The 26,386-nt window shown below is 52.5% G+C and overlaps 2 protein-coding genes across 2 annotated transcripts; both read left to right on the plus strand.

Annotated features, from left to right (window-relative positions):
- The first annotated feature begins 10,453 nt into the window (after positions 1-10,453).
- On the plus strand, positions 10,454-15,849 carry INO80B (INO80 complex subunit B). Its single transcript, XM_035134572.3, has 5 exons — positions 10,454-10,605; positions 11,595-11,781; positions 12,215-12,333; positions 13,038-13,183; positions 13,948-15,849. The coding sequence occupies exons 1-5, from the start codon at positions 10,548-10,550 to the stop codon at positions 14,410-14,412; spliced, it is 975 nt and encodes a 324-aa protein (XP_034990463.3). The 5' UTR covers positions 10,454-10,547; the 3' UTR covers positions 14,413-15,849.
- Positions 15,850-18,801: 2,952 nt separating this feature from the next.
- WBP1 (WW domain binding protein 1) lies at positions 18,802-26,229 on the plus strand. The gene is made up of 4 exons (XM_035136772.3): positions 18,802-19,092; positions 21,263-21,365; positions 22,139-22,300; positions 23,660-26,229. Exons 1-4 carry the CDS (start codon positions 19,018-19,020, stop codon positions 24,310-24,312), a joined length of 993 nt encoding a protein of 330 aa, XP_034992663.2. The 5' UTR covers positions 18,802-19,017; the 3' UTR covers positions 24,313-26,229.
- The last annotated feature ends 157 nt before the right edge of the window (positions 26,230-26,386 follow it).

The following is a 26,386-nucleotide window of genomic DNA, read 5'->3' on the forward strand; positions in this document are numbered from 1 at the left end:
TGCAGGATCAGACCAAAGCATCTGAGAGGGGGCACATTCATGCAGAGCCTGGTGTGCCTGAGATTCGCTCGGGGTTCCAGCTCCCCCTTTATTTTTAGGGGGCCAGTTTCCTTTCATTTCTCCCCAGGGAGGCAGGGTGTTGGGGGTCTCCTGGGGGCGCTTCTCTATTCTAAGTCAATGCCTGACACAGAAGCATTCAAGGTCCTCGGAAGCTGTGGGGTGGAGGTGCCAAAAGGGCTGAGGGAGAGTCTCTGTGGCTCAAGGCTGCAGCTGGCGGGGGGGGCAGCAGACAGATGCCAGGAGCCTCTGGGCAGTGACTGGCACCGAGGAAACACACATGGGGGGGGGGGCTTCAGGCATGTGCCAGCGCTTCTGTGATTGGGATCGGGGCCAAAAGCAAGGAAGAGGCTTGGTTCGGGCCAGAAAGGAGGGGGCCCTTCAACTCTCCTCCTCCCCTGGAGGTTATGAAGTCGAGGTTGGGTGGCCGTCTGTCAGGGATGCTTTAGCAGAATCATAGAATAGTTAAATTGGAAGGGACCCCGCAGGTCATCTAGTCCAACCCCCCTTACATTCAAGAATCTCCAGCACCTCAGCACAGTGGGGGTGGGGGTTTGGACTGCATGACCGTTGGGGATCCCTTCCCAATGCCATATATTTATTTATTAGATTTCGTTCAAGAATCACACAGGGCGGTTTACAAGATAGAAACACAAAAACACACACCATAACAACAAACGAAAACAATAACCCAACACCAACACACACACACACAGTTGAAAAGGGCACGGATTGTTTGATTAAAGGTAAAGGGACCCCTGACCATTAGGTCCAGTCGTGACCGACTCTGGGGTTGCGCGCTCATCTCGCATTATTGGCCGAGGGAGCCGGCGTACAGCTTCCAGGTCATGTGGCCAGCATGACAAAGCCGCTTCTGGCAAACCAGAGCAGCACACGGAAACGCCGTTTACCGCTGTAGCGGTTCCTATTTACTTGCATTTTGATGTGCTTTCGAACTGCTAGGTTGGCAGGAGCTGGGACCAAGCAATGGGAGCTCACCCCGTCGCGGGGATTCGAACCGCCGACCTTCTGATCGGCAAGCCCTAGGCTCAGTGGTTTAACCCACAGCGCCACCTGCGTTTGATTAGCCTCATTTAAATTCCCTGGGAGAAGATGAACATTTTTGTCTAGCATTTAAAGACATATATATAATGAAGGCACCAGCCAAAGTTTGCCCAATGTCCCTGCGGAGAGCATTCCATTGATGGGGAGCCACTGCAGAAAAGGCCCTGTTCTCGTGTTGCCACCCTCTGGACCTCTCGAGGAGGAGGCACATGAAGAAGGGCCTGAGAAGATGATCTCAGGGTGCAGGTAGGTTCATATGGGAAGAGGCGGTCCTTGAGGTATTGTAGTCCTGAGCAGTTTAAGGCTTTAGAGGTCAAAACCAGCACTTTGAATTGGGCCTGGAAATAATCGGTAGCCAGTGCAGTTGGACCAGGATCGGTGTAATAGGCTCAAACTGCCTTGCTCCAGTCAGCAACCTGGTTGCTGAATTCTGCACCAGCTGAAGTTTCCAAACCATCTTCAGAGGCAGCCCCATGTATAACGCATTGCAGTAATCCAGGGATTCCCAAACTAAGGCCCGGGGGCTGGATGCGGCCCAATCACCTTCTAAATCTGGCCCGCAGACAGTCCAGGAATCAGCATGTTTTTACATGAGTAGAATGTGTCCTTTTATTTAAAACTAGTGGATTTTAGCCCGTTTAAAAACGGGCGCTAGAGGAAGCGGCCTGCCGGGACTGGCTTGGCGGTGGCGGGTCTTCCCGCCACCACCAAGCCAGTTCGCAGCGGGGGCTTTTCGCCGTTTGCCTTCCCCTGAGGGGGAGGCAAACGGCGAAAAACCTCGCCGCGCCGCAATTCGGCTCCGGGACTGGCTTGGCGGTGGCGGGATGTTCCCGCCACCGCCAAGCCAGTCCGCAGCGGGGGCTTTTCGCCGTTTGCCTTCCCCTGGGGGAGGCAAACAGCGAAAAACCCCGCCGCGCCGCAATTCGGCTCCGGGACTGGCTTGGCGGTGGCGGGATGTTCCCGCCACCGCCAAGCCAGTCCGCAGCGGGGGCTTTTCGCCGTTTGCCTTCCCCTGGGGGAGGCAAACGGCGAAAAACCCCGCCGCGCCGCAATTCGGCTCCGGGACTGGCTTGGCGGTGGCGGGTCTTCCCGCCACCGCCAAGCCAGTCCGCAGCGGGGGCTTTTCGCCGTTTGCCTTCCCTCGAGGGGGAGGCAAACGGCGAAAAACCCCGCCGCGCCGCAATTCGGCTCCGGGACTGGCTTGGCGGCGGCGGGAAAAAGGGGAGGAATTCCTCCCCTTCTTCCCGCCGCTGCCAAGCCAAAGCGGGCCTCCCTCCGCGCCCGCTGCCGCTTCGGCTTCCTCGGGTTCCCCGAGGAAGCGCCGTCCCATGCCAGAGGTGTGCGGCAAGGCTGCCGGGGGGGGGAGCGCTTCTCTCCCCCGCCGCCTCACCGCGCACCTCCAGCATGAGACTGGGCTTCGGAGCGGCGGTTGGCGGAGCGGCAGTTGGCTGTTCCCTGTGTCCCGAGAGCACGGGTCCAATCCCTGTGTCCCTGGTTGTCCCTCCGTCCAATCCCTGTGTCTCTGGGGGACATGCGCAGTACCCCAGGGACACACGGGACATCTGGACGCAGGGACAACATGGACATTATTATATAGGATGCATCTCTGGGTTATTTGTAGGCATAGGAATTCGTTCATTTTTTTTCAAATATAGTCCGGCCCCCCACAAGGTCTGAGGGACGGTGGACCGGCCCCCTGCTGAAAAAGTTTGCTGACCCCTGCTCAGTAATCTAACTTTGAGGTTACCAGAGCATAGACCAGGCATCCGCAAACTTCGGCCCTCCAGATGTTTTGGACTACAATTCTCATCATCCCTGACCACTGGTCCTCTTAGGTAGGGATCATGGGAGTTGTAGGCCAAAACATCTGGAGGGCCGCAGTTTGGGGATGCCTGGCATAGACTGTAGTTAGGCTGTCCCTGTCCAGAGAAGGGCTGAAGGTGATGGAAGGCAGATCATTTAGTGCGGCGTCACCTACTACACTCTGGAACTCCCTGCCTCTTGATATCCAGCAGGCGCCTTTGCTGTATTCTTTCGGGCACCTGCTAAATACATGTCATGTTTAGACAAGCCTACGCAGACACTTAGGAGGTTGTTGCAAATTTTAGCCTGTTTTAGTATTTTAACTTTTTGTATTTAAACTGTTGTTGCAATATTTTATTGATCGTTTGATCTTTTTGTAGACCGCTTTGACGGTTGTGGGTTTTTTTTAAAAAAAATTATAATCAAGCATTGTATAATTTTAATGAAATAAATAAAGAGTACTGGAGAGAGAGGGGGGGGTCTGTTCCTTCCAGATCAGTCTGGAGTGTGGATGGGGCCCACCTGCCCTCCTGCCGCTTGCTCATCTTGGCTTCTTAGAGGTGGCCATAGGGGGGCTGACTGCGTTCTTGGACCTGAGAGGAAGGGGGGGTCCACAAATGGCAAGAGGTTCCCTCTGCAGAAGACTCTTCTTCCTCCATCCTTTTGTAATTATTTTTCAATTTTCAATATACATTTGAATTCAAACAATAATCATATAGGATTCCCTGAAACCTCAGACTTCCCTCCACCTTCCATGGGCTTCATTGTCAATCTTCTTCTACTGCATCATATAGTTTCTCCACCTTTCTTTAAAAATCCATTTTTATCTTAGTTTTTGTTACATTACGAGTGTTGTTATAATCCTGCTAAAGTTTTTAGTTGTTTACAGTGTTCTCTTAAGTAACATATAGATTTTTCCCATTCCTTATTAAAGTTTCTATCTTCCTGACTTTCCCGGTCATTTTTGCCATTTTGGCGTAGTCCATCAACTTTATCAACCATTCGTCTCTGGCTGGGACTTTATCTTCTTTCCATCTCTGGGCCAGTAGAGGGGGTCCCTGCTGTCTTTTCTGCTCCTTTGGTAGTTATTTCTGCATCTAAAATCTCCTTCTTGCTCCATCTTAGCCAGCCCCAAAGTGCCACAGTCCAGCCACATAGGCTTCTTCAGGGAGTGAATCGTAGCACTGGAAGGGTTCCCAAGGGCCATCTAGTCCAACCCCCTGCAATGCACTCTGATTATGCTCTGGGGCACCCTTATTTATCGGGATGTCATGTACACCCGGCTGGCGAGATAAATCCGTAATGCCTTAAGGCCGAGGCCAGCAAGGAGCCTTGCGCACCGCTCCCTGCCGCGGGCACGCGGGCGCGCCTCCGCCTTGCGCGGCCCTCCCTTCTGAGCGCACGGGGAGCCCCCTTCCGTCCGACCCGCTGGGAAAACCCCGTCTGGGCGGCGGGGCTGACCGAGCCGCTCCCAGGCTGCGCAAGAGCTCCCTCGGCTTGCGCAACCTTGCGCCGCTCTCCGCCCGCATGCGCCCCGTCGGAGCCTGCTGGAGAGAAAACAGTCAGGCCCGGATCCAAAGGAGCGAGCCTCGTCCTCCGCCCCGCCGGGTGGTTGGAGTCGCGCAGCCACGCCGGCCTCAGCGCGGGCATTTACTCACGAGTAAGCCCCGCCGGCGGGCCCTGCAGGTGCGGCTGGACTGCCTTCCCTGGTTGGCGCTACGCGGAGCTGGTGGTCCCTAAAAGGTCAAAATCATGGAGTTGGAAGGGACTTCAAGGATCATCTAGTCCAGTGTTTCCCAAATTTGGGTCTCCAGCTGTTTTTGGACTACATTGCACATCATCCGCTGCTCCAGAGAAGCTGACACGGAGCAATGGATTCAAACTTCAAGAAAGAAGATTCCACCTAAACATTAGGAAGAACTTCCTGACAGTAAGAGCTGTTCGGCAGTGGAATTTGCTACCAAGGAGTGTGGTGGAGTCTCCTTCTTTGGAGGTCTTTAAGCAGAGGCTTGACAGGCATATGTCAAGAATGCTTTGATGGTGTTTCCTGCTTGGCAGGGGGTTGGACTGGATGGCCCTTGTGGTCTCTTCCAACTCTATGATTCTATGATTCTATCCCTGACCACTGGTCCTGCTAGCTAGGGATGATGGGAGTTGTAGTCCGAAAACAGCTGGAGACCCAGATTTGGGAAACTGATCCAACCCCCTTGCAATGCAGGAATCTCAGCTCAAGCATCCATGACAGGTGGCCATCCAAGCGCTGCTTAAAATCCTCCAAGGAAGGAGAGTCCACAGCCTCCGGAGGGAAACCATTCAGCTCTTAGCGTCAGAAAGTTCTTCCTGCTGTTTAGTGGGAAGAATCTCCTTTCTTGTAACTTGAAACCATTGGTTCGGGTCCTGCCCCCAGGAACAGGAGAAAACAAGCTTGTTTCCTCTTCCATGAGACTGCCCTCTAGATAGATCTCCTTGGTCTCCTTGTCTCTAGGCTAAACACACCCAGTTTCTTCACCCGCTCATCCTAAGGCTTGTTTTCCAGACCTTTGATCATCTCGGTCTCCCTCCTCTGTACAAGTCTCAGCTTGTCAACATCCTTCTTAAATTGTGGTGCCCAGAACTGGACACAGGATTCCAGGTATGGTCTGACCAAGGCCATAGAACAGAGAGGGACTACGGTAGGTCCTAGGACTTCCCTTGATCTGGACACGACTTCTGTTGACGCAGCCTAGAATTGCATTGGTATTTTTTGCTGCTGCATCACACTGTGGGCTCGTGTTCAGCTTGTGGTCTACTAAGACACCCAGATCCTTTACACATGGATCTACTAAGACACCCAGATCCTTTACACATGTACCACTGGCAAGCCACGTGTCTCCAGCGTTTGAGACGTGTCAAGAGGTGTCAACACAGGGGGGGGAAGCCTCCAGATTATAACAGTTGCCTCTCCTGCTTCTCTTATAAGAAAGAACCCGGCCAGCTCAGCTTCTTTTCAATTCTTTTATTTGTACGCCTTTATTCACAAGCGCTTTAGTGCTTCATGTTTTCCACAGTGCTGAGAAAATGCTCCAGGCTGAGCTTCTCTGCTGAGCTGAAGCCCTGGCCTCCCCTGCAGCTTCGCTCACCTGGGAAATGGGAACTTTTCCAAAGTGCTTCGGGAGCTCTTGGCGCGAGTTAGCCTTCAACCTCCCCGCCTCGTGTCTGAGCATGTTTTCCTGCTTGCATGCTTTTGGGTGCTGAAATTCCTGCCAGAGCTTTTCCCTTTTCTGTCATGACTGTGTTGCAAATAAACAGACCTGGGGGGAACCAGAGTGGATTGCAAAAGTCGCCCTCCCTTTCACAGCCCTTTGCCACACTAAACTAGTTAATTCTGAAATTTATCATGAAACCGACATGCCCGGTGCTGTTTAGAAGGATGCCTGGCACTAATGGCATGTCTACACCTCCGTGGGGATGATTGTGGGGCCAAACTGATGGAGTTCCTGTTTTCAGGACAGAGAGAAATGGTCCTGCTTTTTCCAGGTTCCAGAATTTTGCTCCAGATCGTTGCACCCTGGTTGCCCCCCCCCCCGCTGTATACTTGTGTGAAGGTGCATGAAGTGCAGAAAAAGCTGCTGTTCTCCTTTCGATGTTAATAAAGCAAAAGGAACTCTGTGTGTCTCCCTTCTCCATCAAATTCCCACTCTCTGGGCAGTGGTTTTGAACACCCACCAAACCCGGGGCTGCTTCACGAGATAAACTTGGTAACACCATGGACCCAAATGCCTACAATGTTTAGAATACATGTCCTTTTTTTTACTGGTCTTGCTACATCTTTAAATGAGCTGTGATCTATTCCTCTGAACTCTGATGACAGAAAGAAAAAGGGGGCCCTGGACTGAATCTCTCTGCTCTGGCTTTTGATTTCTGAACCAAGAGACAACCCAGTCTTCCCAGGCCCTGGGTGGTGCAAACCTTCTCTGTGGGTTAACATTACGACCCAGAATTTCCCCTCGGAAATGAAAGCTCTTTGTCTCTTAGACTGAGCAGTCGTGGTCCGAAATGACTGGAATGAAGGCCCCATGAAGATTAATTTTGTGGAGGTTTGAGGGATGGGCTTTGCACCAGCATTTCGCTGACCCTTGAGAGAATTTCCCCTTCGAAATCAGATTAGCTGATGGAGGCACTGGCCTCCCTTTCTAGTGTGCCTTGGCTTAGTCACCTGGGGTCAACTGTCTGCTTTGCTTTGGAGACACTTGGTCTGCTTCTGTCTGTCTGTCTGGTGTCCAGCCAGTGAACTGGCCGAGGCATTTCTATCCCCTCCCCCGGTCCTGCTTCTCAGTCCTACCAAAAGTAGCCCAAAGTCGTCTTTCCTCTCCTCCAGTCACAGAATCATAAAATAATAAATAGCAAGATGAAAGATGAAAACCCTTTTTTAATAATTCCAGTGGCACCTTTAAGATCAACTAAATATAAGCTTTCAAGGCATGAGCTTCCGTGTGCAATACACACTTCGTCAGATCCTCTGAAGCAGAGGCCGCTTCAACCTTATAAAATCATAGAATGTTAGCGTTGGAAGGGACCCTTACGGGTTATGTAGTCCACTGCACTGCCAGGCAGGAATCAGAGCTGGGTTTTGAATATCTCTTACAAAAAGAACTCCATAGTACTTTACGGTCAAATATTTTCCAGTCGTTTTTGTAACCATGTAACCATGCGAAGAGCAACCTTTTAAGGGACTTGTAAGAGACTGGACAATTTTTTTATTTTTATTTTTTATATTTCAACTGTGTCAGACCAACATGGCTACCTACCTGAATCTTGTAAATTTCTCGTTCTTCTAGAGGCACCTCTTTGCCTCCTCTCCAGCCAAACCCCCGTCTGCCGCACCCGAGCCCATTTAAATGAAGGGGTTAAGAAGGTGTGCCAAATTTGGCATCAGACCAGGCTGTGAGGCAGCCAGATTGAGAGAGGAAGATTCTCAGGATGGCACAGAAGGGATGAAAGGGGATCCCTTCCTGGAAGCGTCAGAGGGGGCTGAATGTTCTCCATATGCAAAGGAAATAGACCTAGGAATTCCCATAGCTGTGCTTCCAGGTAGAAAACGTGCTGGATCAATGAGCCTGGCATGGATCCAGCACAAAAGAGCTCTAGGGGGGTGAACTATATGAAGCTTTGGGTCCCACCCAAATCGACAATCCTTAGGCTTAGGTCCAGGCTATCTGAAAGACTATATGCTCTTACAGGAACCTGCTCAGCCTCTGAAATCCCACCACCCTCCCAGGACATGGGAGAGGGCCTTCTTGGTGGTGGCTCCTCGCAGGCAACTTTGGAACTCCCTGTCTAGAGATGTTAGACTGGCTCCCTCCTTGCTGTCCTTCTGCCGGCCGGTGAAGACCTTTCCATTCCAGACGTTTTTGAGGAAAAGGCTGGTGCTGTGATGTTTCTATCATTACTGCCTGTGTTTTTAATGAATCTTATTATATTATTTTAATTCTATTAGTGTTTCTCCACATGCTAATGATTATCTCTTAAATATTTTAGCTTGTTTTATTTTATCTGTGTTAACTGCCTCTCAGCCCAGACTGGGGGGAAAGGTGGGATATAAACCCATATAAAAACAATGCAATTCTATGGTTCTTATGTTCTGGGGCAGGGCAGGGGGGCTCGTGTGGGGTGGCCCTCATTGCCCTTGAGGTTCCTTCCAGTGGCTCTGGATCAAGAAGCAGATTCTGGAAGAATGCCTGTCCCTCGGCAACAGCATATGTAAAGCAACATCTGCAGCCAGAGACAGCCTGAAACATTTTCTTGTTCCACAAGCAGCTCCGCCACGCAAGGCGAGAAGGGATGTTTCCTTCTTTGAAGAGGATGCAGGATCAGGCCCAGGCGTGGGTGGTCTGAGCGGGGCGCAACCGCAGCATCCTCTTGCATCATTGGAAAGGATATTTTGGACCGTCCTGATGGTTGCAGTGTAGCATTTGGGTGGCAAGAGTGAGACGTTGCCAAGTTTTGAGGTTGCCCCTCTGGGACCACCTGCTGCTTCCTTGGCCCCTTTCCAAGGAGCCTCCAGGGGCTGTGTGGTTGCATCAGTCCTGGGGGGGCAGGAGCTTCCCGGCGCCGGTGGGAGGGGGGACACCCAGTCTCCCTCTGCTTGGTTCCAGACAATAGTAGTACCGTAGTAATTTATTATTTATACCCCGCCCATCCGGCTGGGTTTTCCCAGCCACTCTGGGCGGCTTCCAAGATTTAAAATACATTAAAAACATCAGTCATTAAAAACCTCCCTAAACAAGGCTGCCTTCAGATGTCTTCTAAACGTCAGGTAGTTCTTTATGTCCTTGACATCTGGTGGGAGGGTGTTCCACAGGGCGGGTGCCACTACCAAGAAGGCCCTCTGCCTGGTTCCCTGTGACCTCACTTCTTGCAGGGAGGGAACCGCCAGAAGGCCCTCGGAGCTGGACCTCAGTGTCTGGGCTGGACGATTGGGGGTGGAGACGCTCCTTCAGGTCCACTGGGCCTTTCAAGGTCAGCACCAACACTTTGAATTGTGCTCGGAAACGTACTGGGAGACGGGTGTAGTATTGTGGCGTTTCAATGCCTCTCTGTTTTCCAGGGCTTCTGCTGGGAGTCCGCCTGGCCAGGCTGTCGTTGGGCTTGTGCCAGAGTCCAGCCTTGCTCCACAGGCGGGGTTTTTTTGGGGGGGGCTGGTGCCCTTTGGGGTTTGCTTCCGGTTTGCTCATCCGGTTTGGTGAAGCAGAATGTTCTTTTGGCAGAAAAGTTGGACTTCCTGCCTGGGCCCAGCAGGAAAGTGAATCATAGAATCCTAGAGTTGGAAGAGACCACAAGGGCCATCCAGTCCAACCCCCTGCCAAGCAGGAAACACCATCAAAGCATTCTTGACATATGCCTGTCAAGCCTCTGCTTAAAGACCTCCAAAGAAGGAGACCCCACCACGCTTCTTGGCAGCAAATTCCACTGCCGAACAGCTCTTACTGTCAGGAAGTTCTTCCTAATGTTTAGGTGGAATCTTCTTTCTTGTAGTTTGAATCCATTGCTCCGTGTCCGCTTCTCTGGAGCAGCAGAAAACAACCTTTCACCTCAGTGAGCCTCAGAAGAGCCCCTTGGCTGGATCAGGCCATGCTCCTGTCCCCCCCAGTGGCCACTGACAGCCCTCTGCTCCTCCATGAATTTGCCCTGCCCTCTTTTGAAGCTGATACCTGCAGAGGGGGATTTTTCTGCCTACGGGACTCCCTGCCTCATGGGGAACAGGGAATGGTTTAGGTTTAGCAGGAAAGAGTCTGCGCGGCTGTTTCTTATTGCTACCAGGACCTTCTGAAGCACCCGCCTGCATTTTCTGCATTTTCCTTGCATCACCCCCTGAAAGCAGGAGTGGGAAACCTCTGTCGGCTAGCTAGAGGGCCACTTTCCCTCCTGGACAATCTTCCGGGGTCCGCATGCCAGTTGATGGGCAGGTGGTGGACCAACGCAGGCGATTCCTGCGAAGCCTGTCTGGCTATGGCGTGACGTCACTCTCGCCGCGCCAGCCCCCGCGGAGCGGAAGTGCGTCATTTGCGCGCGCGGGAGCGGGCCTTGTCCGTCCGCAATTGCGTCCCCCCGGGAAGCCGCCGCGTCTTTGGCGGGCCGGCTGGATGAGCCAAGCGTGGCGGAGGGCCGAGGGCGGAGGCCGGATGGAAGGCGCCGCGCGGGGTGAGTAGCCGAGCGAGGCCTGGTCTGGTCTGCCTGGGGCCTGGAGCCCTTCCTTTCCTCCCGGCCCGGGAACCCCAAGGGGCTGCTCTGGCTCTCCCACTCCCCGTGTCAGCCTCACAACAGCCCTGCCAGGGAGTCCCAGGTCACGTCATTGGCTCCTAGGCCAGGCATAGGCAAACTCCGGCCCTCCAGATGGTTTGGGACTACAATTCCCATCATCCCTAGCTAACAGGACCAGTGGCCAGGGATGGTGGGAATTGTGGTCCAAACAGCTGGATGGCCGAGTTTGCCTAGGCCTGGCCTAGGCCATAGCTGCCAAGTTTTCCCTTTTCTCGCAAGGAAGCCTATTCAGCATAAGGGAAAATCCCTTTTAAAAAGGGATAACTTGGCAGCTATGGCCAGGGCCGTTGTCCTTTATTAAATTTATAAGTCACTTTTTCGCAACGGGCGCTCAAAGCAACTTGCAAAATGATTTGACAAACAAGCAAACGTACATCATCATCTTTTTGTTTGTATGCTGTCTTTCCATGGTTAAAACAATGCTCAAGGCGGCTTACAACATGACAAGATTTAGATCAGGCATCCCCAAACTGCGGCCCTCCAGATGTCTTGTCCTACAACTCCCATGATCCCTAGCTAACAGGACCAGTGGTCAAGGATGATGGGAATTGTAGTCCCAAACATCTGGAGGGCCAAAGTTTGGGGATGCCTGATTTAGATCATTACCAACATAGGAAAAGTCATAAACAATAAATAAAACACATCGAAAAGTACACAGCCAAATGGAAAACAATTTCCACATGAATCATAATGCATGAAAACCATGAAAGAGGAGGGAACACATTTCAACAGCCCACCCACTCTAAAAGGCTGCGGATAATTAAAAGCCAACGGCTTGGTTAAAAAGAGAGCTTGTTGCACTGTGAAGATGCTGAGCTGACTGCTATGGTGTCCTGCTTGCTTTCTCCGTCCCCCCCACCCCCTTGCAGGAGATGAGGATGAATCCAGCAACCATGGATCCCACAAGAAGAAGCACAAGAAGCACAAGAAGAAGCACAAGAAGAGGCATCACCGCGAGGATGCGGGCATGCCGGCCGTGGAGCCCCTGGCTGCCCTGCCCAAGCCTCAGCTGAAGCTCAAGATCAAACTTGGAGGACAGATCTTGGGCACTAAGAGGTATGTAGAAGGAGCTCCAGAATGGGACAAGCAGAGGCGAGTTGGTGGGGGAAAGTGGGCAGTTAACTCCTTTGTATTTATTGCTTGGAGTTGTAGGCAAACCATTGGCATACGGTGGATGCCATATCTAACATATATGTAAAATCTGAGCCATTCAGATAAAACATAGGACTCCAAGTGATGTTGAAACCACCAGTGCCACACAGCCTAGAAGAGAGAATTTTGCACTGCTTCTAGAAAGAATCCTCAAACCCCTCAGGGGTGGGGGGAGGGACTTAGCTCAGTTGTGCCCTCCAGCTTTTTCTGATCCCTAACTGCTTTGCTTGGAGACCCCCTCCCTACCAGCCATTCACCCATCAGAGCTGGGTTTGGCTAATCTCTGGGTCCTCCAGTTTATTGGGATGAATTCACTGGCTTCCTCTTGTCTTCCCAGTGTGCCAACCTTCACCGTCATTCCCGAGAGGCCGCGCTCTCCCTCCCCACTGATGGTTGTGGATGATGAAGATGAGCCGATGGAAGGGGTGCCCATTGAACAATATCGTGCATGGCTGGGTAAGCGAGCGATGTTTTTCCTGGGGAAACCCTTTGGTGTGGCAGAGGCCACAGCTGGAGGATGCTACTGGAGTTCTTCTAGATTTGCTGGTGTATAGAAGTGTGGTTTCTTTCTCTACATTAGCTCGTTCAGCTGTAGGGCCGCTTATTTAGTAAGGTGACATGGCTGTGCTGCAATATGGTCCCCAAAAGAGGACAGGAGGATTAGCTGCCTGATTGCGACGGATTGGTCACAGCTATAAACGCAGTTAGAGTATGGAAGCACTTTAAATTTGCAAATCAGCAAGGCAATTGTCCACTCACTCATGGTAAGTTTCCTTTTGTTACATCAGGCATGTCCAACAGGTAGATCGTGATCTACCGGTAGATCACTGGATGTCTGCAGTAACTCACTGGGAGATCATTGGCTCCCCCCAAAGAAGGTGAACAACTGTGGCTCCCCTAAAAAAGCTCAACATTTTACCTCCTCCCTGAAAAAACTCAACAAAGCCCTCCCGCCCCTGGCTGTTGAAGCAGCTGGATGTCAGTCCCACAAAGGCCGGGACGTCCTTCCTGGGCGGCTGCTACTGCTGTCCCTCACAGCCCTGGTGCGGGATACGGGATGCGAGAGGTGCAGGTGGAGCAGTGATATAAGATGCGTCCCCCACAGTTCTCCAATGTTGCAACTCAAAGTTAAGGCAAACTTTTCTTGCCCACAAACCCAGATGAGGACAGTAACCTGGAGCCGTCTCCCCTGCCGGAACTCGATACTGAGGAGCAGCGCTGGCTGGATGCCCTGGAGCGCGGGGAACTGGATGACAACGGGGAGCTCAAGAAGGAGGTGGACGAATCCCTGCTCACAGCCAGGCAGGTAAGGAGGAGGAAGCTGTTAGGGCCGCCCTCGCTGGAGAGCACTGGTGGGACTCTGCGCAGGGGAAACTGAGGGAGGCTCTGTTCTGGTGCTCTGTTCCCAGAGTGAATGTGTTATGTGGTGGCTGCGAGGCCCCAAAGGAGCAGCTTAAACTGATGGAATACTTGATCTAGAAGGAAAACAGGGCCAGACCAAAGGGCAGTATCCATGACCTTGATCTGTCTGGAAAGTGACAGTTGTGACGGTATTTCCTTTAGGAATCAGCCTGTTCAGCCTCCCAAGCAGGTTTGCTTCCACTGTGGCTCCTTGCCTGCCTACCTGCCTTCAGCCTGCAAGGGAGATGGGGCTTCTGATTTCAGTCTGTCGGGGACTGATGCTTCTGCATGGGGTGGGAGAAGGAATTTGTCCCATAAGCATCTAAGGAAAGCCTGCAGGGTCAGGCCAGAGCCCATTAGTCCAGCATCCTGTTCTCACAACGGCTGTGCTGTACTTCCATGGTGGGAGGCAGTAAGACTTCTGAAACCACAGGAGGGGAGAGATGCTCTTGTGCTTGGGTCCTGCTTGTGGGTTTCCCACAAGAAACCCCTCAGCCATCATAATAATGATGGAGAAGATGGGCCCCCACTGGCCTGATCCATTGATGCAATAAAATCTACCATCCGTTGTATCTCCGTGGCCCCTGATAGTTGCCGCTGGGCCTTGCTGGCTGCCAGCCTCTCCATGAGTCCATGCTCTCTTTTGTTCTTTCTTTCCATGCCCTCCAGAAAGCCCTCCTGCACAAGCAACAGAGCCAGCCGCTGCTGGAGCTTCCGATGGGCTACAAGGCCAAGGAGCTGACGGAGGAGATGCTGGTGAAGCGAGAGGAACGCGCTCGCAAGCGGCGCCTCCAGGCGGCCAAGAAGGCGGAGGAGAACAAGAACCAAACCATTGAGCGCCTCACCAAGACCAGCAAGGCCAAGGTGAAAACTCTGCGGGAGCGGAAGGCCAGAGCGGCGGCCGCCCCGATGGTCTCCTACCGCAACGCTGCCGGCGGGATTACGGTCTCCTTCCCTCTGGGGGTCCCTGCACCTCTGCTGCCCTCCCTCCCGCCTGCTGTGCCTCTGCCCACCCCCTGCGGAGTCGGTGGGTGCCCCAACCTCAAGCGGTACTCCTGCTCCCTCACTGGGGTGCCGCTCTGCAGCCTGGCCTGCTACAAGAAGAACTTGCTGCTCCAGCAGGTGGCAGCCTAAGCACCAGCATCCTTGTGTGCCTGGAACTCCTCTAGGAATGCCACCTCTGTGATCCAAAGGAGCATGCGGCAGACCTTCACCCCCACCCCTCAGGTGGAGATGGGTTCAGGCAGGCTGTTTCTCCAAGCTGTGGGATGGCGCTGAAGATGCTTGTGTCTCTGTAGTGATGGTCAGACATGGCCAAGTGACCGAGGGTGGCAAGGCAGCTGGCCCTGTGGCACCAAGAGACGAGTGCCTCTCTCATGTGGGACCTAGCACAGCCCGCACTCCTGGCAGCTCCTCTTGACAGAGGAGACTTAGCATCACTCCTGCCGCAGCTACGATGGTGGCACAGGAAGTTGACATTGGCAGGAGGCGACGGCAGCTGGATCTTTGGGGAAGGAGGAAAAACCCTTCCCAGTTGCAAACCGGAGCCTCTCCTTTCTTTTCCTGCCTGCGTAACGGCAGGAAGGAACCAGGTGTTCGATCTTGGCTTCCTTGCCCAGATCTACCGTACTTTGCCCTACAGAGAAACACGATTCCACTGGCGATTTATTTATTTGAAAGACACAGCGAAGGTAAAAGATATCCAGAAGTGCATAAAGGTGGTCTCATCATTTGCTTGTTTTTTCATCCCTCCCTTTGACAGTGAGCTCTAGAGATGCAAGTGGTGGCGGTGGCCAGACCAGGTGGGGGGTGGGGGGGGGAGACACTGGTGTGCTTTTCACAAACCATTTTAGAAAGGACTGCTGCAGGGATGCCAGGTCTCTAGTCTCCCCTTCCCATGTTAGGTCATGGAACTAACTCCACAGTCTATCTAGAGCCAAGCACGGAGGTCCAGGAGTCAAATCTGGGAAGATGCAGTGAAATCTGTGTCTCACAGGAATCTGGTTGGCTGCTGTGAGAAGAAAATACTGTCCTCAACAAGCCCTTGGGCCTGATCCAGCTGCAAGGCTCTTATATTTCAAAGAACTGTGGATATATTTTAAATAAATAAATAGATGATGATGATGATGATGATGATGATGATGATGATGATGATAGCAGCAGCGGGGCAAAATGGAAAGAGGTGTGGGAGCTACTGTGTTAGAAGCCAACCAAATTTCAAACTACCAGTCTTGGGATGTGCTCACCTGTATTTTTTGTTAGAGATTTCAAAGTGCATGCGTGCAGAAAGTCAGCTATCCACTTCTGACAATTAACTATTGGCTGAAAGCCAAGGCCTGATCTCTCTCTGCATGGGGACAAGAGCCTTAGTAACGACCTTCTGATTATTGAGTAAGAAGTTCCTAAAAGAAAAAAAAGCTCTGTGTGGTGTTGTGTGGAAAGACTGTTTTTGTAACAGGTGGTTGTGAGAGAGACAGAGAGGAAAGGATCTGTTTTATTTCATTTATTTTATGAAGTTTGTACATAGTAACTTCTGGATACTGTTTGTCCAATAAATACTGTATATAGTTATCCTGGTGAAGTTGTCTATTCCTGTGTCCAGACGTCTAGTCATTGCTCTACAGCCAGAAGCTTCCGAAAAAACTTGTGTGTACTCTGCTGTGTCCGGGTTTACGTTATTCCTGACACTAAACACTAATATTTTTCTAGCACAACTAACACACATTATAGACCTACACAACTGATGGCAGAGACAGTCACCTGGAGTGTGCAGTTCGCACAACCTAAGACTTCAGTGTCCCTCAATGACCCCACTCCAAAATTTGTTTAGATGTTAAGCACCGCTGAGAGAGTCTGAAGTAGAGAATACTTTAAAATGCACTCCTTAAACCACCATAAACTAACCAGGCTCCCCGGCAGCATGAACTAATAACCACATGTCATGTCACATTTTAATAGAAATTGTTAATAAGTTTAATTTTGTGTTTGCAAAAAAAATGAATGATTCCGTCCTTCAGTTTTCAAGACACACTACTCTTTATTGTTGTGGCACTGTGGTTAAACCACTGAGCCTAGGGCTTGCTGACCAGAAGGTCGGCGGTTTCGAATCCCTGTAACGGAGTGAGCTCCCGTTGCTTGGTCCCAGCTCCTGCCAACCTAGCAGTTCGAAAGCATGTCAAAGTGCAAGTAGATAAATAGGGACCGCTCTGGCGGGAAGGTAAACGGCGTTTCCGTGAGCTGCTCTGGTTTGCCAGAAGCGGCTTTGTCATGCTGGCCACATGACCTGGAAGCTATACGCCGGCTCCCTCGGCCAATAATGTGAGATGAGCGCGCAACCCCAGAGTCGGTCACGACTGGACCTAATGGTCAGGGGTCCCTTTACCTTTACCTTATCCTTAACATATACTTTGGGGCTTCAAAGCGCACACATTTCGGTAATCCCTGTGATAGCCCTTGTAAGGCAGACCAGTATTACAGTGATGATTAATACTGATGTTATTGTTTTTGCATTGTATTACTTTGATAAAATACATATTTTGTTATGTACAAATGGCTTTAGATACCTATTAGGTCTATAAATGACCATATAGCATCTATTCAACACAAAAAACAGTGACAATTTGTTGTTGACCAAGGACAGCTGGACGTATAAAGGGCCCCATTACCTTCAGGAGCTGAGGGCCTCATCAAACCTAAATGCGGCCCTGCTCAGACCCCAGACCTGGGCCAGCAGAGGATCCTCCAGGCTCAGGAGGATTTACAAGGATTTACCAGGCACAGGGTCTTCTCGGTAGTGGTGCCTGCCCTGTGGAACGGCCTCCCACCAAATGTCAAAGAAATAAACTCTCTGACTTTTTAAGAAGACATCTGAAGGCAGCCCTGTCTAGGGAAGCTTTTAATATCTGATGAATTATTGTATTTTAATATTTTGCTGGAAGCCACCCAGAGTGGCTGGGGAAACCCAGCCAGATGGGCGGGGTATAAATAATATTGCAGTTGAAACAAAAAATAAAAAAAATTCCTTCCAGTAGCACCTTAGAGACCAACTAAGTTTGTCATAGGTATGCCCTGTATGAGGCCTTGCAAATAGTGGGGGAGACAGGGAAAGATACAGGAAGCTGAATGCAGATTTCCAAAAAATAGCAAGGAGAGACAAGAGGGTCTTCTTAAATGAGCAATGCAAAGAAATAGAGGAAAACAATAGAATGGGGAAAACCAGAGATCTGTTCAGGAAAATTGGAGATATGAAAGGAACATTTCGTACAAAGATTACCATAATCAAGGACAAAAGTGGTAAGGACCTAACAGAAGCAGAAGACATCAAGAAGAGGTGGCAAGAATACACAGAGGAATTATACCAGAAAGATATGGAGGTCTCGTACAACCCAGGTAGTGTGGTTGCTGACCTTGAGCCAGACATCTTGGAGAGTGAAGTCAAATGGGCCTTAGAAAGCACTGCTAATAACAAGGCCAGTGGAAGTGATGATATTCCAGCTGTACTATTTAAAATTTTAAAAGATGATGCTGTTAAGGTGCTACACCCAATATGCCAGCAAGTTTGGAAAACTCAGCAATGGCCAGAGGATTGGAGAAGATCAGTCTACATCCCAATTCCAAAGAAGGGCAGTGCCAAAGAATGCTCCAACTACCGCACAATTGCGCTCATTTCACACGCTAGCAAGGTTATGCTTAAAATTCTACAAGGCAGGCTTAGGCCGTATGTGGACCGAGAACTCCCAGAAGTGCAAGCTGGATTTCGAAGGGGCAGAGGAACCAGAGACCAAATAGCAAACATGCGCTGGATCAGGCACCCCCAAACTGTGGCCCTCCAGATGTTTTGGCCTACAACTCCCATGATCCCTAGCTAACAGGACCAGTGGTTAGGGATGATGGGAACTGTAGTCCAAAACATCTGGAGGGCCGAAGTTTGGGGATGCCTGCGCTGGATTATGGAGAAAGCTAGAGAGTTCCAGAAAAACGTCTGCTTCTGCTTCATTGACTATGCAAAAGCCTTTGACTGTGTCGACCACAGCAAACTATGGCAAGTTCTTAAAGAACAGACTCTCTCTCTCCGCGCAGGCGCAGAAATGCCCCTCCGAGCCTCTCGCAGCTTCACGCGCTCCACGGGGCAGGCGAGAGTCGCCGCTTCCCATTGGCCGGCTCCCGCAACACGTGCCTCCCCCCTCCGCATCGCATTGGCCGAGAGCGCCCCGAGGGAGGGGAGGGCCCGGCGATTGGCTTGTTTCCGCAAAGCTCCGCCGCCCCTTGGACTGGCCCGCCGCCTCCCGCGCTGCCTTTGGCCAGGGTCGCTGCCAGTTATGAAGGCGGGCTTCGGGCGTCGACGCTCGTTGGCGGGCGGCCCCTTTCGTCGCCGCGGAGGGCGGGCCCCTCGCCTCTTTGTCTGCTGTTGTTAGGGGAGAAGTCGGCCGCCGATTGGTCTCCGCCTGACGGAGGCGCGGTCGCTGGTTGGGCGCGAGCCCCGCGGAAGGCGCCGATTGGAGGGCTGGGTGCGCCGGGGCGGGAGCCGCGGCCCAGAGTGATGGCGGCTGCCTGGGCTGAGGCGGCGGAGCCGGAGCCCGAGGCGGCCGCGGCGGCGGCGGCAATGAGGGCCGGAGGCGCCGCGAGGCAGCGGGCGGAGGCGGCGGCAGCAGCAGCAGCAGCGGCCGGGCCCCAGGAGGCCGAGGCGGCGGCGGCGGCAGCGTCTGGGCGCCCGCGAAGCCTGTAGGCGGCGGCGGCGCCATGGAGCGGAGGAGGCCTCCGCCCGGGAAAGAAGCGCAGGCCGGCTGGGCCGCCTTGCTCGGCCGGGAGCGGCAGGTAGGGAGCCGCGGGGAGCGCGAGATAGACTGCCTCTGGCCCTGGAGGCTCCACCGGAAGACCGGAAGGGATCTGCAGGCGGGGCGCGTGGGGCATCGAGCAGAGCAGCCTCTTCCCAAGGGCGGCCAAACAGATCAGCAGCTTCATCATCATCATCATCGTTTTATTTGTATGCCGCCTTTCCATTCTTAAAGCCACGCTCAAGGCGGCTCACGACAGGACGAGATTTACACCATGGCCAACATCACAAAAGTCATAAGCAATAAGTAGAGCGCATCAGAAGGTGCACAACCAAATGGGAAACCAATTTCCACATCAACCATAAAATCTAAAACTAAAAACACAGCATTGATATCAATAGCAATTTAAAATGACATCGATTTAAAAAAAACACAATATGAAAAAGGGAGCCCTCTCTGTCAAGCAGCAGCAGATGCCCCGGTGCAGAATATGTCCTGGGATGTAGAAGCCTGGCTCCCTCCAGCTGTGGGTCGCGGAGCAAATTTGCCCAGCCTCCATTTGAAGCCAGGTCAATGGCTGTTGCTGCCTCCTGTGGCAGCGAGTTTCATAGACTATGTGGTGCATGAACAAGGACTGAATTGACAGATAAAGGGCAGCATGCAATTTGTGTGTGTGTGTGGGTGTGGAAACAGCTTCATAGGATGTCAATTGGAGTTCCATTATCATTACCGTTATTTATTTATTTATTTATTTAAATGTCTATGCCACCCTTCATCTGAAGATCACAGGGCTGTTTACAATATAAAAGCACAAAAAATACATACTATAGTAACAAACAAAAACCAATAACACCCCCCCCCCGCGCGCGTGCACCTTTTAAAAGACCATACTCTTTGTATCTGAAGAAGTGTGCATGCACACGAAAGCTCATACCAAAATAAAAACTTAGTTGGTCTTTAAGGTGCTACTGAAGGAATTTTTTATTTTGCTTTGACTCAGACCAACACAGCTACATACCTGTTACTTTGTTTAGATGATAGCCAAAGGTCTGGGAGAAAAGGAATGTTTTCGACTGGGGCCTAAAGATATGTAATGAAGGCACCAGGCAGGCTTCCCTAGGGAGAGCATTCCACAAGCGGGGAGCCACCGCAGAAAAGGCCCATTCTTGTGTTGCAACCCTCTGGGCCTCTCACGGAGGAGGCACACAAAGAAGGACCTCAGATGATGTGTGCAGGTCAGTTCAGGTGGGGATTGGCAGTCCGTGGGGTATGGCGGTCTTGAGCCATTTAAGGCATTACAGGTTAAAACAAGCCCAGAAACGTATTCTAGTGTTAACTACAATTAATCCAGAATGCGGCAGGTAGACTGGGGACTGGGAGTGGCTGCCGAGACCATATAACACCGGTCCTGAGAGACCTACACTGGCTCCCAGTACGTTTCCGAGCACAATTCAAAGTGTTGGTGCTGACCTGGAAAGCCCTAAACGGCCTCGGCCCAGTATACCTGAAAGAGCGTCTCCACCCCCATCGTTCAGCCTGGACTCTGAGGTCCAGCTCCGAGGACCTTCTGGTGGTTCCCTCCCTGCGAGAAGTGAAGTTACAGGGAACCGGGCAGAGGGCCTTCTCGGTGGTGGTGCCTGCCCTGTGGAATGCCTTCCCACCAGATGTCAAGGAAATAAACAACTATCTGATTTTTAAAAGACATCTGAAGGCAGCCCTGTTTAGGGAAGTTTTTAATGTTTAATGCTGTATTGTGCTTTTAATTAAAGGTAGGTAGCCAGGTTGTTCTGCCGTAGTCCAAAAAAATAAATAAATCCTTCTAGTAGCACCTTAGAGACCAACTAAGTTTGCTATTGCTATGAGCTTTTGTGTGCATAATACCTTCTTCGGGTATCTGAAGAAGTGTGCATGCACACGAAAGCTCATACCAATGACAAACTTAGTTGGTCTCTAAGGTGCTACTGGAAGGAGTTTTTAATATTCGGTTGGAGGCTGCCCAGAGTGGCTGGGGATAAATAATAAATTATGATGCTGATGCTGCTGATGATAACGATGAGACAGGGATAAATATTTTTCTCTCTCTGCCTTTTTCCATGCATCATTTTATACAGTTCTCTCATGTCACCTCTTGCCTTTTCTCCCCTTGGGCGTTTTCGGTGCCCTTTTCCTGAACCTTTCGCTGCTTGGTCGCCGCCTTCTCTCTGGTCCAGGCACGCGAGTTCTGCCCCGGGGTGAACGACCAGCCGTACGTGTGCGAGACGGGTCACTGCTGCGGGGAGACGGGCTGCTGTATCTACTACTATGAGCTCTGGTGTGAGTAGCATGGAAGGAGGGGAGGAGGAAGCTGCCTTAGGTTGAGTCGGATCCATTGACCCATCTAGCTCAGGAAATCCAACACTGACTGGCAGCAGCAACTCCCAAGATTTCAGGCAGGGAGGCTGTCCCGGTCCGACGTTGAGGATGGAGCATGGGCCCTCTTGCTTGGAAGACCAGATGCTCAGCCACTGAACTGTGGTTCTCCTTAAAGCAAATTCTAGTCCTCGTGATTCCATAGAAAAGGCTGTATTGAACAGAAACCTTGGAAAGTGCCACCTTCCAAGTTAGACCCATTGCCCCTTGCAGCTCACTTTGGCTTGCGTATTATTTCTTTAGCGCATATGCCTTGACATCCCTGTCGGCCTCCCCAAGGAGCTCTTCAGGCAAACAAGCTCCCCAAGGCGCCTACGTACAATCAGAACAAGGCAGGCAGGCCCTCCCCCCACAGGCTTACCGTCTTTCTTTTAAATAAACACGCACAGAGAAAAGGAGGCAGAAAGGAAACAGGAATTGGCAAATCAACAGCTTTCTATGTTGTCTACGCTGACTGGCACCTGTTGCTCTTAACCTTCAAATAAAGCAGGATTCCAGTCCCCGTGATTATGAACGGGCTGCCTTCTCCTGAGAGAGAGAGCCTTGGTCCATCTTGGTCAATATTGTCTACACTGACAGGCAGCAGCAGCAGCAGCTGTCTCCCCCAACTACCTAGGAGAGGAGTGCCAGAGCGAGCCTGTTTCCTCCCTAGCTGATCTTCCTCTCCCCCCCGGCAGGGTTCTGGCTCCTGTGGACCGTCCTGATCCTCTTCAGCTGCTGCTGCGCCTACAGGCACCGCCGCGCCAAACTGCGCCTTCAGCAGCAGCAGCGGCAGCGGGAGATCAACCTCATTGCCTACCACGGTGCCTGCAACTATCCCCCGTCCATGATGGATCTCAGTGAGTGCCTTTTCTCTTGGGGCTCTGCCTCACCCAGCCCCTGTGTGGGCAGCAGGTGAGGCAGTGCCACGAGGCTGGCAGGGAGGGAGGGGAGCAAAAATGGAGGGCACCTTGAGCCAAGAACCCCAGAGATCTCCGCTTCTCAAATGAGAATCTGGGACCGGCTGGCAGGCCTCTGGGCCACCCCTTTGCCTGCTGATTAAAGGCAGTTCAGGGGAAGGACGACCCCCTTTCCGAGGGGAAGGGGGTATAAGGATAACCAGGAACAATACTAAATATTAAGAATGGTAAATAGGGAATAGACAGGAAAGGGATAAGAGAGGAAGGTTGTTACAGGAGCAAAAAACAAATATCAAAGGACAAAGGGTGAAAGGAACTAGCAGCGATTTGTGAGGGGCAGAGGTGGGCATGAGGTACAAGTTGAATGCAGAGAATAAATGACAGAAGATGGGTAAGAATACTTTGTGAGGCATGTGGGGTGGGAAAGGGAAAATATACGAGAAGACTGCTTCTCCACCTGGATCAACCAATTGTGGAGGCTGTCATTCAAACTCCCAGAGAAGCTTGAGGAAGCGTGAACTCTAGACTTCCTTGCTGCAAGGGAAACACATGGCAAAGAATTCTGCCATCTCCAAAGATGGATTAGGTCTTGATAGAAAGCAGTGTCCGTAATTGGCCACTGACGGTGCCCAAAGCCTCACCTGCCCCCATCTTGAAACCGGTGCTGGCCCTTTGCCGTCCTGTTGCGGCTGGCGGGCCTCAGAAATGTAAAGCCGCGAGCTAAGGCTTGTGGACTAGGGGATTGGAGGAGATTGGGTCAGCTGGGCCAGAACATCTAGTTCTGGGTGTTTTTTTGCTTAAATCATATCCAGCTGATGCTGTTTTAAGGAGAAACGTTATGGGAAACCTTCAGAGCCAGCAGTTGAGCCCCATGTTGGTGCCCCTCCGTTGATGTGAAGGTGGCAAGTTTTTTGTCAGTTTCAGAACTTGGCACACACACACACACACACACACACACACACACACACACACACACACCCTAGACTGCAGAACTTTTCCTGAACTACAACTCCCGTCATCCCTGACCATTGGCCGTGCTGGCCGGGGCTGATGGGGGCTGGAGGCCAGCAACATCCAGCGGCCTACAAGCCAGCTACCCCTAATCTTCGCTCGCTGGCAGGGCCTCTCCAGGTCTTCTACAATCCAGGGGTGCCAGGGATCGAGCCCAGACGCTGTGGCATGCAGAGCAGTTTGCTTTGCCACTTTGCCACCCCTTCCTGCTGGCCCAGCTCTCAGAAGTCCGCCTGCTTCTGCGGTCCTGGGTGGTGCTGAGTCCGTCTCTCTGCCCTCCTTCTGCAGGGATGCTGGCTTCCTTCAAGCTGCCTGCCTACGAAGAGGTGGCCCATCGCCCGACCACCCCGCCACCCCCCTACAGTGCCATCCTGGGAGGCTCCACCAGCCGCCTGGGCTCCAGCACGCTGACTCTGACCGGCAGCTCGGAGAACTATACCAGCTGCTCTTGCGAGTCCAGCTGCCTGACGTCCCCCAGCAGCACCTCTCTGTCGGCCACGGAGGCCAGCACCCCCAGCGAGGGCGAGGCGGATGCCGAAGGGGCCGGCGGATGCAGCAGCAGCACGGGGGGCAGCTGGGAGCTGGCGGGCAAGCTGGCGCCCCGCCCCGCGCCCCCCAAGCACGCCCTCTTCTCCTCCAGCGTGGAGCTCTTCGAAGGCGACTCCCGGCGAGTCTCGGACAGCGACGAAGGGCCCGACGCCCTGGACGAGGGGGAGCACTTCCGCCACCGCCGGCTGACGGGCGACTCCGGGATCGAGGTGGGGCGCGGGCAGGACGAGGACGAGGCGGCTGGCGAGGACAGCGAGGAGGAGGCGGCCCACCTGCTGGGCAAAGGGGTCCCCTGCTCTCCCCCAGGCAGCGAGGCCCAGAGTCTGTGTGCGGGGCAAGCGGAAGGGGACCCCGAAGAACTGGCCGCCTCCTCACCTACGTTGCCTGTCTGAAGAGGGCCTGCCCTGCTTGGCTGACTTCCCCTTTCTTGACCCCTGGGACTCCGCTGCCCCCGCCCTCCTGGCACCAGGCAGCAGCAGGAGGGGGGAGGAAGGGCTCCTGCGCCCTGCACTTCTCTGTGGAGAATTACCGCCTTAGCACCAACACTGCCCTCTGCCCATAGCCAGATCTCACGCTCTGTTTCTTGTTTCCCTGCCTAGCCAGTCCATCCGTAGTAAGCGCGCCCCCCCCAGCTCTCTTCCAGCTTTGTGACCAAAGGTCTGCTCCCCCTCCCACCCTCCGGGTTGGGTGCTTCCTTAGGAGCCTTCTGTGGACTTGTACAGTGAGTGCCCTGTCTCTTGGGGGGTGGGGTGGGCCTGGACTACCTGCCAGACCCCAACGACCGTAGCAGTTGTGTGTGTGTGCGTGCGTGCGTGTCTCCTGCTGCGCTCTGTAACCTTTGGGGACAAGGTGTGGCTTTTCCTCTGGGGGGGGCGGGCTGCCTCCTTCCTTCCTTCCCCCCCCCTCGGGATTTGCGCTGGGTTTGGGGTTTGCTGGTTGCCTGGATGAAACGGTTCTCGCGACCCCTGCTCCTCGCTCCAACCAAGCTGGGCTGGGAGTGGGGAGCTGGCCTTCCCTGGGCAGGCTGCTCGAAGCAGCTTGTGGGGTCCTTGCCATACCAGTGCCTGGTAGCCTTGGGAGTGGAGGCTGGGGGGGGGCAGCAGTGCGTGCTTCTTATTAAAGAGATGTGGACACCCCCGGCTCAGAGGCTCTTGTTTGGAGGGTGTGTTGCAGGGCTGGGTATGGCAGCTCTCCTTTGGGGAAACTTGCATGCTGAGACAGCTGCATCTTGTAAGTTCGGCCCCCTCTTAGGGTTCCAAGCGGGGGCTGGGAGAAGCCGTTTTCTTTCTCTCTCCATAGGTCAGGAGATGCGCAACTGCAGCAGGGAAGGGGGACTTGGCTCATTGTGGCCCATCCTCCCATCTCAGCAAAGATGCCCTGTAGCCTGAATCCAGTAGCTTTTTCTTTTTTTTTTAGTCTGTGATGAAGGCACACATTCTGAATTTACCTCCTTGGCGTTTGAGAAGTCGATTGGGGTTTTGTTCTTAGGGGCAGTGCCGTAGTGGCTCCCATTTTTTAAACTGCCATCATCCTATTTGGATGAGAACAGCCAGCACAAATGCCACAGGGTCTGTCTGTCTCTCTCCCCCCCCCTTTGTGTCTAATCTAAACACGGCCCCCTTAAGATCTGCAGCATTCCTCTGTGTCTCCGTCTGAGTTTCAGTGCCCAGGACTGGACCTGTCACTCCTGGCTGAGATCTGAGCGTGTCTTGGAAGCAAAATTAGCTGCTTGCTCCCGAGCTGTAGCACTGTACTAGAATTCTCCCACTGAAGCGCACATTCTTAGCTTATTTATACCTCCATTTCATCAGTAGTAATCACACTAGTGTGCTCCAAACACCAGACGTAGCTCTTGCAACAACTCCTTAAGGCTGGATAGCTCAGTTGGCTAGACTAGAGCATGGTTCTGCTAACGCCAAGGTTGCAGGTTCGATCCCTATATGGGACAGCTGCCTATCCCTGCCTTGCAGGGGGTTGGACTAGATGATCATCAGGGTCCCTTCCAACTCTATGCTTCTATGAAGTAGTTTTCTTCTGTCTGCTGCCCTCCATATTTTGCTGGCCCCCAGCTCCCACCATCCCAAACTTTTAAATCATTCATTCATTTGTGTAGCCTGTCTTTCAGCTAAGGAATTCCTGGAGACTGTGACTTGACTGAGAATCTACAGGTTGTCACTCTTGCAAAACTCCTTTTGAGCTGGAGCTGATTTTTTTATTTTAAAAATCCAAATCTTTTGTGTTTGGGGGCAGAGTTTGCAGCTGGACTTGTGGGTTGCAATAAAATAAAATAAATAGTGGGAGCAGTACAAGTGTGTAAAGTGACTTGTTCCGGGAAGCAGTGGGAATCCTGCGCGTGATTTGTTGCACAGGGAGTAAGTCATGCAATATCCCGGCTACATAGTGAAGCAAGTGAGCCAGCCTCTGGAAGGAGGCAAGGCAAATGTGGCCAGAGAATCAGAAGACAGT

This window comes from Zootoca vivipara, chromosome Z1 (genome assembly GCF_965207765.1).
Source record: "Zootoca vivipara chromosome Z1, rZooViv2.hap1.1, whole genome shotgun sequence".
In the NCBI taxonomy this organism is placed as follows: domain Eukaryota; kingdom Metazoa; phylum Chordata; class Lepidosauria; order Squamata; family Lacertidae; genus Zootoca; species Zootoca vivipara.